Here is a 16,697-nt window from a genome sequence, read left to right on the forward strand (position 1 = left end):
GTGTACCTGTTTACCTTCCGTTGCCCTGGATTTTGACTGCCTCCCTCGTTTCCTTGACTCCTCGCTTGCCCCTGGACTTTGACGCCTCTCTCTCGCCCCGTATCACCTGCCTGCCCCATGGACTGCCTCGTTTGCTCTCGTCAACACTTGGTAACACACTTCAGCTAACTACACACATAGTCTTACACCACACACTGTTGTATTCTAGTTCACACTCCATTTCCTTAGTTCAGTAGTATTGTTTATTATTATTTATATATATTATGACTATATATATAATAAATAATTGTATATACCGCCCCCTGGTGTCTGAGCCGTCACCTCCCCCTTTAGCAAAACACAACAGTAATTATGAGAGACACGGGTTCGAATCCGCGCCGTGACAGTATATACAATTATTTATTATATATATACAGTCAATATATATATAAATAATAATAAACAATACTACTGAACTAAGGAAATGAAGTGTGAACTAGTATACAAGAGTGTGTGGTGTAAGACTATGTGTGTAGTTAGCTGAAGTGTGTTACCAAATGTTGACGAGAACAAACGAGGCAGTCCATGGGGCAGGCAGGTGATACGGGGCGAGAGAGAGGCGTCAAAGTCCAGGGGCAAGCGAGGAGTCAAGGAAACGAGGGAGGCAGTCAAAATCCAGGGCAACGGAAGGTAAACAGGTACACCATGAGAAAACTAAGTTCCCGCGCCGATCTTAGGGTCCACTGGTCTTTTAACCAGCTCGCCCTCATCAGTTCCAGGTGTGCAGATTGCCGGTGAGTGATTGCAGCTGGTGGAGGGCGGGGACGCGCGCGGCGCGTCTCTGGATGTGCGCACCCGTGGGCGTGTCCTGAGGTGCGCACAGACGGATGAGCGGCGTTGGTAGGAGCCTGAGCCGTAACAATTTTTAAACCAGTGTGGGTGGCACTGGGAGCAGGTGGGTAAAGTGTCTTGCCCAACGACACAACGGCAGTGACTAGGATGGCAGAAGCGGGAATTGAACCTGCAACCCGGAAGTTGCTGGCACGGCCGCTCTACCAACCGAGCTATACCACCCCTATATCAAACATCAATATCAAAATATCATTATTACACCTATTCTTCAGATATTATTCATTATATTACAGTGGAACCTCGATTCAAGAACCCCTCTTTGTATGAACTTTTCGATTTACGAGCCACAGGCCGAATACAATCATACTTTGTTTTCAGTCAGAAGAGCAGTATTGTTAGCTGCTCTGCTACTTTGTGTGCTTTTTAAGTATTTTTAGCCTTTTGACATAATTTTTTCTAGCTCAATATGAGTCCAAAGAAGGCAATGCACAAGCGATGTGTGGTTTGAAACATTCAGGAAGTATCCACAGCGTTGTCGACACGTTCTCCTCCCCCTCCCTTCCACTGCACACCAAGAACATTAACCAACAAGGTAGAGCAGATTTTATTTTGGCTGTTAAAGTTAAATAGTTTTGTGATTTCAAACTGGGGCAGCATGGTGGAACAGGGGTTTGTGCATGTGCCTCAAAATACGAAGGTTCTGAGTTCAATCCCGAGCTCGGGATCTTTCTGTGTGGGGTTTGCATGTTCTCCCCGTGACTGCGTGGGTTCCCTCCGGATACTCCGGCTTCCTCCCACCTCCAAAGACATGCACCTGGGGATAGGTTGATTGGCAACACTAAATTGGCCCTAGTGTGTGAATGTGAGTGTGAATGTTGTCTGTCTATCTGTGTTGGCCCTGTGATGAGGTGGCGATTTGTCCAGAGTGCACCCCGCCTTCCACCCGAATGCAGCTGAGATAGGTTCCAGCAACTCCCGCGACCCCAAAAGGGACAAGCGGTAAAAAATGGATGGATGGATGGATTTCAAACTGTGAGTGCACCACAGTGTTAGTGACAGTGTGGTGTGTATGTGTGTGTTCTTGTATTTCTACCCTTCTTGAGACATCAACAAGGAAAAGTACCTTCCATATGAGGACCGGTGAACAAGTTAGGACCGAAATGATGGTCCCAATACGGAAAACCATTGCATCTAATATATAAAGTCTCATTTGCACACCTGGTGGTAAAATCTATCACAATTAGGAGGGATTTTTCAAGTTGACTGTTTGTCGGTTTTAAAAGTGCTCCCCCTATGGTCAACATATGAAATAACAAGTGTGTGCAGAAATTGAAATGATCCCCCTTTGGCCAAAATAATAAAACATAAATAAATGCATATGTATATAGAGACATACTGTAATAACTTGAAGTAAATAATGAAGTTTAAAAACCAATTACAAACAAAATATTCAACAACAAAATATTTATACTAAATGCAGTCTTTTTCTCACAATGTGTCGACCTTTTTCTTATAAAATTGGGAACAATTTCTCATATTCTTTCTGTTTCTGTAATATTTCATTATTTTCTCGTAAAATTATTACTTTTTTATGCAAAATTATTAATTTTTAATTCAAAATGGTGACATTTGTCATATAAAATGCTGACTTTTATCACAATATTGACCATTTTTTTGTTGTTCTTGTAAAATAGTGACATTTTTTGAGTAAAATGATGACTTTTGTCATCATTTTGCCAAGTAAAATTTCCGATTATCATTATAATAAATATAATAAAGTTTTCAAATAAAATTGTAACTTTTGTCTAGTAAAATTACGACTCTTTTCATAAAATACACAATATTAAGCTTTTCTTGTAAAATAGTGACTGTTATTGAGTAAAATTCCAACTTTTATCAAAACATTGCACAAATGTTTAGTTTTTCTTGTAAAAATTTGACTTGCGTTGAGTAAAATTACGACTTTTATTATAATAGTTTTTCTTGTGATATTCCAACTCCTTTTTCACAACAAGATTTTTTATATTTGCATAGTATGTATATATTATTAATGTTGTAAATACAAAATCTTTATTATCTAGAAAGGGTGGTCCTAAAGAGGTAGGCATTATTTGGGGGTCTCAAGAAGGTAACAAATACAAGAATATGTGTGTGTGTGTGTGTTTTTGTGTTTGAGTGCGAGTCTCTCTCTGTGTGTGTGTGTGTGTGTGTGTGTGTGTGTGTGTGTGTGTGTGTGTGTGTGTGTGTCTGTGTGTGTGGGGCAGAAGGACGGCTGACAATGAGGATAGCTCAGCTAATTGTTGTTTTGGTTTTGTTATCAAATGGTTATGTTTGTTCGATATACAGTACTGTATAGCGCTTTGTATTGTGTTGAAAGTGTGCCATCTTTTATTAAAAGATAGACTTTTGCCAAGGCTGGAGCCCATTGTTCATATTAACATTGTTTATTACGGATAAATGTTCTTGAATTTACAAACATTTCCATTTACAAACCCTGTTCAAGAACCAATATATCCACTGCATATTATATAAGAAAATATTGTGAATTTGGGGTATAAAAAAAGGAAAGTGACATTGTTAATTACAGCCAGTGGCGGACTAGCCATCAGTTACCAAGAGTTTTTTTTTCCCAGCGGTCCGATAAATAATGGCACAATCGATGGACAACCATTTATTTATCTCCGTATTTATTTTTCCCGCGCTGTGCCTTGGTATATGTACGGTAAGTATTCAAGTTCAGCCAGGGGACATGCTGCTGCAGACAAGCAAGACGCGTCAGATAATAAAATGACATGGCGCTGAAATTTTACAGCAAACTTATTATTAGCTGCTCCATCATTATTAATAGAAAATTTTATAAAAATGTCCCCCTATCCTTTGTTAGTGTTTTGTGCTGTAGCAGTATGAGCTTCTAATTTTGGCAGCGGAGGGCACGACATCAATCCCAAGTCAGGTTGTGTCAGAAAATAAAATCAGTGAGATAAACCCCACACTCACGTAGTAATTAACATAATAATTACTTTTAATTATTTAATGTTTGTTCATTATATTTTTTTCCCCATGTGTTTGTATTTCTCCAAAATTTGCGTCAAAATAAATTCAGGTTAAGATTCATATACCGTATTTTTCGGACTATAAGTCGACATTTTTTTCATAGTTTGGCCGTGGGTGCGACGTATACTCCGGAGCGACTTATGTGTGAAATTATTAACACATTACCGTAAAATATCAAATAATATTATTTATCTCATTCACGTGAGCGACGAAGCAAATGGCAGCCATCGTCACACACACCCCAACCAATACGAATTTGGCGGGTGCGGGTCATGGCTGAAGTGCATTGTGGGTCTTGGAATGCTAACTGCTATATGCTATACGCTACTGCCGGAGCTATTAAAATGGATCACATCAACATTGGCGGTAACTTATAAAAACTGAGAAGGACTGAACTAAAATGGCACCGAAAAGGAAATTATATACTGCAGATTACAAGATGGACGTAGTGAAATATGCAGCAGAAAACGGCGATCGAGCAGCAGAGAGAATGGACGCTAGCGGCGCATACCAGGAGCGACACCGAGGAGGGAGATTTCATCGGATTTAGTGATCGGGAGTGACAGATTGTTTGGTAAACGTATAGCATGTTCTATATGTTATAGTTATTTGAATGACTCTTACCATAATATGTTACGTTAACATACCAGGCACGTTCTCAGTTGGTTATTTATGCCTCATATAACGTACACTTATTCAGCCTGTTCACTATTCTTTATTTATTTTAAATTGCCTTTCAAATGTCTATTCTTGGTGTTGGATTTTATCAAATAAATTTCCCCCAAAAATGCGACTTATATATGTTGTTTTTCTTCTTTATTGTGCATTTTCGGCCGGTGCGACGTATACTCCGGAGCGACTTATAGTCCGAAAAATACGGTAGTACAAAAATCGGGGCTTTCTGGTAATGCAGTGAGCCACTGACCAAAAAGTCCGGGGCCACATTTTTGTCCCAGTGCACGCCTGGTTACAGCATACCTGCACTATCACATTAACTTTAGTATATCTTTCATTTAATTTTCTAGTCAATAATTACTCACAATTGTAAAAAGAGCTATCGGAGGCCAATTATAATTTTTTGTTTGTATTTCATAAATATCTCCAATACGACTTTAATTCACTATGAATTCAAAAATAAAAACAATTGTGAGATTTGCATGGGTATGAATAGTTTTGTCCTTCACTTTTTTTGATTTTTTAATTTCTGTTAAAAATCAAAATGAAATTCCTATCATTACACAGTATAATGGAAACACTTGTAACAGCAAATTTACCAAAAAAAAAAGTACGCTAACTACAGAAATGGCTACCTGGATTGGGGTTAAAAGGCAAAAAAAAACCTTTTACAGAATGCACTTATTTTAGATGACGAGAGGAGTTCGCTGAAACGGAAGTGAATTCAAAACTTGGATAAAGTGACTAAGTTCATTAAAAGTATACAATAAAGTCCATCTGGTTAAACAAATACTTAATATGAATACTGTATATTTGAACCGTGTTTATTGAGGTTATTTCAAAATTACATCTTAAAGCAGTGGTTCTTAACCTGGGTTCGATCGAACCTTAGGGGTTCGGTGAGTCGGCGTCAGGGGAGGTCAAGACACACCCGACTCATCGTGTAAAAAAAAACTTCTCCCTATCGGCGTATTATGGATACCACCAAACAATGTTCCCTCTACTTTTCCATCTGATTTGCAGGTGTGTAATTTGTTGTGAGTTAATGCACTGTGTTGGTTTTGTTCTTTTAACAAGGTGATGTTCATGCACGGTTCATGTTGTGCACCAGTAAAAAAAACATGTAACATTGTCTTGAATTTGAAAAAAATTATTATTGTATTTTTCACTAAAGAAGGGTTTGGTGAATGCGCCTTTGAAACTGGTGGGGTTCGGTACCTCCAACAAGGTAAAGAACCACTGTCTTAAAGCCTTAAAGGCAAAAATTAAGATAACAAATGTATCACAGCCTCTGGTGTTGTTAGTAAGCAGTTCGATTGATCATTTTGGTAAATTCACCTTGCTGGAGTCCCAATCTTGCGTCTTGGTTTGGGTCGTCATCAGTTCATAAGTTTGTTCCATGCGGCCGATCTCAGGCTTTGGAAAGCCTGGAACGACATTATGAAGCTGGAAGCCAAATAGCTGCAGCCAGCTGCCAATGTCTGGAAAACATACACACATATATGGTTACACAAAAAAGTGACATGAAATGCAAAAAGTCAAGGTCAACGCCTAAGAAACAGTATACAATATTTATGGAAAGATTCATAGCAGTGTTGGCTCAGTGGTGCCTCCAAGACTAACGTGCTCCGTCTATAATAAACAATCCCGCTGCAGCAAAACATGGCAGGGTGAAAGAATGTTCCACGTGTTGACGTGGAGTACAGACACCCCGACCAACATCCTACATTCACTCTGATACTCTGCTGTTCCATTTCCTTCTCTTGTTCGAGCTTGTGTTTTGACTCTCGGGGGAAACTGTGTGTTCTTGACAGACAAAAAGGGACAAAGCATAACAGTGTGTGTAAAAAAACAAACACACATACACAAACACACAGAACAAAATGATCAGAAGCTGTCCTGTCTGTAGCCGGCGTGTTTTTCAGTTTATTACATCTTCTCTGTCTGACACATTGCCTCACCTGTGTCATTTTATTTTCAACGGCAGATATTTTGCACCTACAGGTGAGGGTGTGTGTGTGTGTGTGTGTGTGTGTGAGTGGGATAGTGTCTGAACTATCTTCCCGTGTCTACGTGTGAGCTGTATAGTGAGATTTAAGCTTTGTTTCCACAAATCAGGAAATCTTGATCAGGCTTAGTAGGGACGGCGTAAATATGACATCATTGCAGCAATGCATCCTGATCAGTGAATAAGACTATAGACACGTTGCAAATATTATTATAATATCTCAGGAACAAGATCTGAACAAACAGAAATAACGGAAGAGAACAAAGATGTCCTGTATTAACTGTAAGAAGAAAACAAGACTGAGGGCAGCACAAAACAGGACACCACACCGCATCAAAATGACGAATGAGAAACCCACATGGTCAATTATTTTTACACTTGGACTGCCTGTATTTTATTATTTTATTTTGTTGCGTTGATGATTTGTTTAATGAGTTCAATTCATTAAAAAAATATAAAATCTAGACCGCATGGAAAGCCCAGAGCTTGAAATACAAGGGCATTTTTTCCTCAAGATTACTCCAAAGGCGCGCATATGAGAGCGGCGCACCTATTGGTGATGCAGGTCACATTGCGGGTAATGCGGCCTGTGTGTGTATGTGTGGCTATAAGAGATGGCTCAAAGACGAAGGGAAAGAGAGCAAAGGTCCAAACGAAGACAAGAGAAGCTGTCGAAGGGTTTGTGATCATTTAAAACCGAAAAAGACAGACACCGTGGTGAAAAGTTTGCCCTGTCAAACTGAGCTGGCATGTCACAATAGTACTACAGCAATGATGCACATATTACAAAAAGCATCCTGCATATATCAAGGGGACCTACTATGCAAAACCCAACCTTTCTTATCTGCATAAGTAGGAACATTGAAACTCAAACCATGGAGGCATTGCAGAGATATTTAAAAAATAATCTTCTCTTCCGAAAAACTTCTTTCAAACGAGTGGTAAGGAATTTTCCCAATTTGTGACATTTTTCCAAAGTGACAGCAGATATCTTCTTATATGGTGAAGTTTTACCCGGATGTCTGTGCGCCAGTCCGCTATTATAGTCCAACGTCGTGGTCAATAATTTCTTTATTTTTCTCTATCCTCATTTTGCTGGGCAGACTGGCTCAAACATACACATGCATCCTCCACTGTTGCCATTTCTAATCCAAAAGTAGCGTATAGTTCTAACTTATATCTGTCAGTAGACTCGATATGGCAGCGCTAAACTACAACATGGATGAAAGGGAGAAGAAGATGCAATACATACATACATATATATATCTTTATATATATATATATATATTTATACATACACACATATATATATATTAACATATATATATATATATTTATACATACACACATATATATATATTAATATATATATATATATATACACACACATACATATATATATATATATATATATATATATATACTGTATATATATATGTATATATACATATTTACACATATACATACATATATATATGCATATATATATATATATATATATGTATATATACATATTTACACAAATGCATACATATATACATACATATATATGCATATATATATGTATATATATATATATATATATATATATATATGTATATATACATATTTACACAAATGCATACATATATACATACATATATATGCATATATATATATATATATATATATATATATATATATATATATATATATATATATATATATATATATATATATATATATATATATATATACATACATATATACAATCACAATTTATCATACGTTATCAGAGAGTTCTTTATTTTTTGTGTATTACCTGGTTTTTGGCTACACAGGTTTTTTTGTTTTACTTTTTAACTTTTTTTTTTACATATATACTGTGAGTAATATTCGTGATGTTCCATTCAATGTAATGTAAAGGGCCTCAGAAAAATCTGTGTTTATTTCAACCATTTTCCGTAAAAGACACATTGAAGCTAGAAAGTGTGTCTTATTCGATTACTCAATTACCTGGACACATTCATCGATAGATTACTTAATTACTAAAATAATCGATAGCTGCAGTCCTAGAATGTCACTCGCAAATAACTTTTTAATATTTGACTTGGCTGCACATCATTTATTTGCTCAAAACGGGATGCATTTTGCAACAAAATTTGCCAGCGAGTACACCAGTTAAAGTCTCCTCGCTCATCTTTGTACTAGAGTTCGCATTGACCTGATCACTAACCGTATAGCAGCCTGCGCCACCTTTCAGGTAACCATCCGTGGTTAAGATACAAAAGCACGTACAGTCAAAATAAATTATGTGAATATTCTGTGTTAATACATGATTAATGCCCTCATATTCTGATTATTTGTGATTATTCACATTAGCAGTAACTTTGACAGCATTCATGTATAGTAAAACAAACGCACATGTGTACATGCGTGACCTTACCTGTTGTAAACTGCGTCACTTCCTCCACTCTCCCCACAGGACAGTTATTTTTGAAGGCGTACAAATTAAAAGGCTTTGGTTCCTTGCTCAAGTCTTCCCATAATTCATGGTTCGGTGAAGTCCAGCGGCCAGCTAGTGTGTCATAATCCCGCCTTCCCACGTGGACTAACCGTGTGAGAGGATCATACATGCCTCCGTGGAAGCCAATGATGAGCTGGAACTCTGGGTTGGTGTCCTGATAAACTTCCCCATAAGGGGTGTAGAGAATCTCCTTGACCAGTCGGCCCTTGCTTGAGAAAACAGCCCTCGGGGTCCCCTCACTGTCACAGGCTACATAGTACTCCTCCCCGCTGCTCAGCTCCATGGCGATGAGGTGGCCCTGAAGATCGTAGTACAGTGACGTGATCAGGCTGCTGCTGTGGTTGTACAAGTGGCTGACCCGGGTAGGGTGTGAAAGATCAGCATAAAAGAACTGCAGCTGCTCGCCCAGGCTCGTCTTGGTGGCCACCCGCCGACCTAGCCCATCGTAGCGGTACCATACAGTCTGCTCAGTTGCTCTGTTGAAGACCCGTGTCAGAAGCCCGTTCGCGTTGTAGTCAAACAGGTCATTGGCTCGCTGTCGGAGGAAGCCGTCTTCATCCACACTGTACTGGATCTCGCCAAGGTGTGTGATGCGGTCTCTCTGGTCGTAACGCAGTGGAACCAACCTGGAGTCAGGCAGACCAGTAATTAAACTTTGAATGCATAAAAGCTGACAATGGCTGTATTAATAAGCCCACAGTGGCACAGCAAATGGTGACATTAACATGCCTAATGGTAGCTGATACAACATGCAGCGGGTGTGGGTTTAATGATTTAGCAGTTACAAATATTTTTTTATGGCACGATACATCATTCTTCTGGGAGCAATAATGTTAGTGGGAATATGACAATCCTAATTTCCTGCAAAACAACTACAAATAATATCATGTAGGTGTCAGAGGACAGGTTAGATGGCCACATAATTTGAACAGTAAATCTTTAAACCATAAAAACATTGCCAGTTTATCTAGGTTGTAATATTTAGGTGGAGAATTGACCTGCCGGCTGTCTCCTAGGAACCTGAATGTCAAATTTCACGAGATTGCTGAAAAGTTGATGAGGTGGTTTGGAAGAAACAAGGCTGGCTAGCAGAGCTAATAGAGGACATTGGACACCTATGGGCATTACACATTAACAATGTAACGGGATTAGTAACCACTGTGATTACTGTTTTCTAGTAATAGGTATTTACTGTTTGGGAATATATTATTTCATTACTATTTCTAACATTACCGTGCTTTTACGATTACATAATTGATGAATATCATACATGATACGACAAGCAACGGCCAATACCACACTCAAAACAAGCATGCCAACGCATTGAAGAGGCAGGAAGTGAGTGTAAAGAACAATGCTGAGAAGAGTAACTATTTGAATGAAAGAAAGCAAGGCATCGAATAACATAACCGAGGTGTGTGTGTAGCCAACTTGGCGAAGCTGTACGAGCATGGTGCTTTACAATCTGCACCATACTGAAGCAGGAGTTGTCAATAAAGGCTATGACAACGCCAGCCAAGGGCATTGAATTTATTTTGTTAACAGTGGACATGAGATTAGGGATGGGAATATGGCCTAAAATCTATATAACAGAGCCTTTTGCGATAACAATATATACCACAATATATTATTTGGCATATAAATGATGATATAACTATTTCAAAATAGGTGAAAATGCTCCTAATTGAGCTGCTCACAAGTATGACAACATATTGCTTAATTTGCAGTTGCATTAGTTTATCAAAACTATTATTGATCTATTTTAAATTTCTATAGCTGGTTACTTTCTGCTGTGACGCTGACCCATTCTGTTCAAATCTACCAAGAACCTATTCTTCTGTTTTTTAGCTACTTTACAATAGTTTTGGGTGGTAATACAACTTTAATAGTTTTTTAGGTTTCTGCACACAAATATACAGGTAAAACAAAACAAATTTGAATATCGTGAAAAGCAAATTCATATCAGCAATTCAATTTTAAATGTGAAACTAATATGTAGTATAAACTCATTGAACGCAAAGTGTGAAGTGCCAAGCCTTTATTTGGTATAATTTTGATGATCATGGCTTACAGTTTTTCAAAACCCCAACTTTTCTGAGATTTTAATTGTGAGGTTTTCATAAGGTGTAAGCCATAATTACAAAAGTTATATGAAAAGAAGGCTTGAAATATCTTGAGTTAGTTAGCTTCACCCTGTCTAATTGCTGGAATAAATCCAATGTTTGCACGATATTCAAGTTTTTTGAGTTTCACCTGTAACAACAACGTTTTTCAAGATATGATTTTAAAACACAGATGATATCAAGTAGTTCTAAGTTAATCGCGGAAATGTCAATCCAAGCTAAATGATTAGTCTAATGCAAGAGTCTGAAGATGCCAGTAAACCCAAGGTAGATCGTATCTGGAAGGCTGCATCATTTGTTCTGTACCTTGCGCTGGTCCCGTGGCTAAGCAGGTTGATGTTCCCGTTGAGGTCATAGCTGTAGCGCCACTGAGGTCGTTCATTGACCGCGGCACTTTGCAGTTGGCTGTCTGCATCGTACTCATAGGTGTACCGCGTCACATTGTTGTCCACGCCCACCCTAATGTCACAGGTGGTCGTACGTCCTGCAGAGTCATACTGGATGGTCATCCAATAGGCGATGGATTTAAGGATCTCATACTGGACCTCTACCACCTGGCCATAGGAGTTAAACACCTTGGTGTGCTTCATTAGATGCGTAGTGATCACCTGGAAAGCAGCAGCCTTTGTTAACCTGAAGACATACCTAAAACAACATCTAAAATAAGTTGTATCAGAAATAATATCAGAAATAAAGAGGAATTACTATATATACCTGTAATATTTGGACAAGAATAGCCCATGATTTTACATATACTATAAGCAAATCCTACTTTAATCAAAACACAAGGTGAAAATATGTTTAAAACAAAAAAGTTGAACAAAAGTAGTGGTATAACCTATAACTGATTGGCAATTTTAGCCAATCAAATGCCCCACAACTTTCTTTCTGGATAATGTTTAGTTACAGTGGAACCTCCAAAGTTATGGTTTGTAATTTTCCATTTTATTTAGGAAAATTATATGTAGATAGACTAAATCAAATAGTACCAAACATCTGATATACAGTAGGTACTACTTTGGGCAAAATATGTATTACATTTCCTGTTGATTTAGTAAGTTTACCCCCTTGTGACATGAACAGTCCATAAGTTTTATGGTAGGCCTATTTAAAAAGAGAAATACATAATATTAAACACATATGTCAAAAAAAACAATGAATGAAGATGATAAATAAATTCACATTTGATTGAGTGGAATAAGTAGTTCATCCCCAAGCAGAACGTGACTTAGTACTTGGTGGAGAAACCCTTGTTGGTAAACACAGAAGTCAGATGTTTCGTGTTTGTCAACATGTTTGCATAAATCTCACGAGGGATTTTGGTCTACTCCTCTCTCCGGATACCCTCCAAATCCTGAAGGTTTCGAGGATATCACTTGGCAACCCAAATCTTCCGACCCTTATGAAATGTTGTATGGAGAATAACTCAGCCACTCTAGGATTTTAATCAGTGCTTTGTCTGAAGCAACTTTGTTGTTGCCTTGGCCGTATGTTTTAGGTCTTTGTCATGCTGGACCCATTCCTGAGTTAAGTGTTCTGGCTGAGGCTAGGAGGTTTTCAAACAAAATTTTACAGTACATGGCTCTGTTGAATAATCCCTAAGGATGGTAAAGTATTTTTGCTCTACTAAGTTACACAATTATAAGTACTAAGTAACATGTGCAAACTTGACAAACTACACATGATTCTGTGTTGTTAGTGATCGACTGAAAACGTATGAGCAATGGATAGCCAGAGCACAAGTGGTGCAGATCACCCTATTTAAATGAGGCTGACACTATGGAAACAAACATTTTCCTCCACATCGATAGCATCATGCTCTATCTAACCAGTGGTGTTTTGCTATGTTGCAGAACGTGCAACACACAACTATAATATGTATCACCTTTTTGGGCAAAATTGAAACACTCCTCCAGTGCAATCTAGACAACAGAACCGGATTTTTAGCACAACCAAAGTGTGCTACACAAATTGTTCGAATTTGAGCAACATTATAGCAATGCTCTGCCTGACTGGTAGTGTTGAGCACCGGGATCAAGAGGAAAATGTGTTTTGTGTCCTAACTTGTGTCCAGAGTGTGTGGTAATATGATATAGTACTTGTACACCATGTGTGACATAGCATTCAACACTTGGTGCAGGAATGATCGACATGCAAGAAAATGCAGTGTTGCAAGATATTTTTTGATAGGAGATATACAATTGCTCCTTTATGTAAAATCAGCCCCAAAGTAATCAGGCAGCTCAAAAATATAATTGCCGGACATATTTCTAACAATCTTCGTCGTCTGACATTGCACAGGTCCCCTCCTTTCATTTGTGTATATCCGTGCCAGTTTGCATGTACTGTATATTAGAAATGTGCTGAATATAGACGCAAAAACAGCATCCGCAAACACTTACAAGTTTGATCAATCACATTGCAGACGCTAACTCATTATGTTTGCTTTTAAACACTACTCCCAGTATTTTTCACATTCTGATTACCTTTTTATATTCTGCATATTTCCTTGTTTAACTTCTACACTCCTCAGTGCACAAGCTTTCAAGTTTGCATGTGTTTTAGTACACGGAAACCTCAGATCAGGCCCAAAATACGTTACTAATAGGTTTCCTCACCCTCGTTGGTACCAGCACTCTTAATATCATTTGGGGTTTATCCCCCACCTTCCTCAAAATTATCACAGTTTCACACCATTAAATACAACTCAATTCATAGCCTTTACTTAAAGGCCTACTGAAACCCACTACTACCGACCACGCAGTCTGATAGTTTATATATCAATGATGAAATCTTAACATTGCAACACATGCCAATACGGCCGGGTTAGCCTACTAAAGTGCAATTTAAAATTTTGCGCCGAAATATCCTGCTGAAAACGTTTCAGGGTGACGTCACGGATTGTAGAGGACATTTTGGGACAGCATGGTGGCTAGCTATTAAGTCGTCTGTTTTCATCGCAAAATTCCACAGTATTCTGGACATCTGTGTTGGTGAATCTTTTGCAATTTGTTCAATGAACAATGGAGACAGCAAAGAAGAAAGCTGTAGGTGGGAAGCGGTGTATTGAGGCCGGCTGCAGCAACACAAACACAGCCGGTGTTTCATTGTTTACATTCCCGGAAGATGACAGTCAAGCTTTACCATTGGCCTGTGGAGAACTGGGACAACAGAGACTCCTACCAGGAGGACTTTGAGTTGGATACGCAGACGCGGAACCGTGAGTACGCAGCTGCGGCTTCCAAACATTTGAACGCTTGCCCGTACGTGCGTGCCGCTATGTGCATGTCTTGTACGTAACTTTGGGGAAATATATGTGCTGTATGAACTTTGGGGAGGTGAACGGTACTTTGGGCTGTGGGATTGAGTGTGTTGTGCAGGTGTTTGAGTTGTATTGGCGGGTTATATGGACGGGAGGGGGGAGGTGTTTGTTATGCGGGATTAATTTGTGGCATATTAAATATAAGCCTGGTTGTGTTGTGGCTAATAGAGTATATATATGTCTTGTGTTTATTTACTGTTTTAGTCATTCCCAGCTGAATATCAGGTCCCACCCGCCTCTCACAGCATCTTCCCTATCTGAATCGCTCCCATTGCCCTCTAGTCCTTCACTCTCACTTTCCTCATCCACAAATCTTTCATCTTCGCTCAAATTAATGGGGAAATCGTCGCTTTCTCGGTCCGAATCGCTCTCGCTGCTGGTGGCCATGATTGTAAACAATGTGCAGATGTGAGGAGCTCCACAACCGGTGACGTCACGCGCATATCGTCTGCTACTTCCGGTACAGGCAAGGCTTTTTTATCAGCGACCAAAAGTTGCGAACTTTATCGTCGATGTTCTCTACTAAATCCTTTCAGCAAAAATATGGCAATATCGCAAAATGATCAAGTATGACACATAGAATGGACCTGTTATCCCTGTTTAAATAAGAAACTCGCATTTCAGTAGGCCTTTAACATTCTGTTCTTTTTAACATTTTGTCTCTCTGGTAAAATAAAGTCACCATTAAATAGCATTGGACTGATCATGTCTTTGTAAGGAGGTAAACAAAACAACATTAACATTCCCTATACACTCAGATACTTTTGAAAAGTACTTTTTGAACCAAAGACATATAGAAAAATAAACTTTAACAACAAACATTGCCTCACTTGAATTTACCTGGTTAAGGTCATAGAAGATGACGCTGAACTTGCCAAACTGCTCCACCCGTCCCGAGACATCGACGTAGCGGTAAAGATCAATTGGCAGGGGAGTCTCATTGATGACCGCTTGCATGCTAGTCACACGGAAGTTATTGTAACTGTAGTCAAACCTGGCATTGACTAAACCTTCCTCGCTGAAGCGGAAGATCTGTCGGCTGGTCAGTGGGCCTAAACAGGAATTCGCAGACATTAACAAGAGAGACACACACACACACACACACACACACTCATACACATACAAATCCCCTGGTGGCCCTAATGCCTTCCAGATCATCCCACCTGATCCAGTCAATTCACAAAACTCGTTCAACATCATTAACACAGACATGCTCAGTGCAATCCATTCAGTTGTAACTACTCGCACCCCTCTTTGGCATTTCCAGTGGTGACCTTTGAAATGGCGAGATAATGAAATCTAAAGACAACAGCCATGATGGGGCTATGTGCTCCTTAATGTCAGAACATCAACTTTAACAACATCATTCATCTCCTCTCCGGCTAGCGACTACCACTTGTCCTCCATTGGGGAAAAATAAATTCCTGTTAATGAAACGGCATTACAGCACCATTTGAGATGACTGTGATTGCACTTAGAATGACTAAGCGTCTGGCTTAGCAGACTGCATAGAGCGGGATCAACATTACATCCTCTGTTTTTTTCATTTTCTTTGGAATGTTGAATCTACACCTCCCTAATGAGGAAATGGCAGATTTACAGTGAGTGAGTAGCAGACTTTTCAACAGCCCAAGGGAACCCACATTCTGCTCATCTCGTTTCTATAGCTGTCATCGTTCTGTGCTCATTTTCTCCCCTCGCCCTATCTCTCCCCTTTTTTTAAGTCCCAACTCTTCCTTGTCTCCTCTCAAGTTGACAATTACTACTATCTCTCCTCGCTCCGAACCTCCGTTTGTTCTGCTGAAATGAGATCAGTTAAAGGAAGGTGAGTGTCTTTTCAGAATGAGGGCAAAGTGATAAAAAGCACACACACACACACACACACACACACACACACACACACACACACACACACACACACACACACACACACACACACACACACAGCACCCTGCACAATGGTGACACTTGGTCACGGTGAGCCCATCGTAAGTTGAAGTGGTAGCAAAAAGGAGAGGTGGGATTATTGCTGTGTTAGTAAATTGCATCGACAATGGCGATGTACTGTAAGGCTTTTAAGTATCGATTTGGCTCAGGGGACCCTCCAGATGGTCATGACTTTGCTGCGCTCTGTGAAATCCACCGTCTTTCAACATAATTAGTTGGTTTATGGTTCAT

General features: G+C 39.2%; 1 protein-coding gene across 2 annotated transcripts in view; it reads right to left on the reverse strand.

Moving 5' to 3' along the window:
* tenm1 (teneurin transmembrane protein 1) overlaps positions 1 to 16,697 on the reverse strand; it is a 503,386-nt gene that overhangs the window by 2,219 nt on the left and 484,470 nt on the right. For both annotated transcript variants that reach the window (XM_061927525.2, XM_061927524.2), the window contains exons 34-37: positions 15,360 to 15,571; positions 11,504 to 11,805; positions 8,994 to 9,700; positions 5,899 to 6,041 (exon numbers count right to left, since the gene is read on the reverse strand). In XM_061927525.2, coding sequence (XP_061783509.2) covers positions 5,899 to 6,041; positions 8,994 to 9,700; positions 11,504 to 11,805; positions 15,360 to 15,571 — 1,364 coding nt within the window. The remainder of the gene's footprint in view (positions 1 to 5,898; positions 6,042 to 8,993; positions 9,701 to 11,503; positions 11,806 to 15,359; positions 15,572 to 16,697) is intronic.

This window comes from Nerophis lumbriciformis, linkage group LG35 (genome assembly GCF_033978685.3).
Source record: "Nerophis lumbriciformis linkage group LG35, RoL_Nlum_v2.1, whole genome shotgun sequence".
Taxonomy (NCBI): Eukaryota; Metazoa; Chordata; class Actinopteri; order Syngnathiformes; family Syngnathidae; genus Nerophis; species Nerophis lumbriciformis.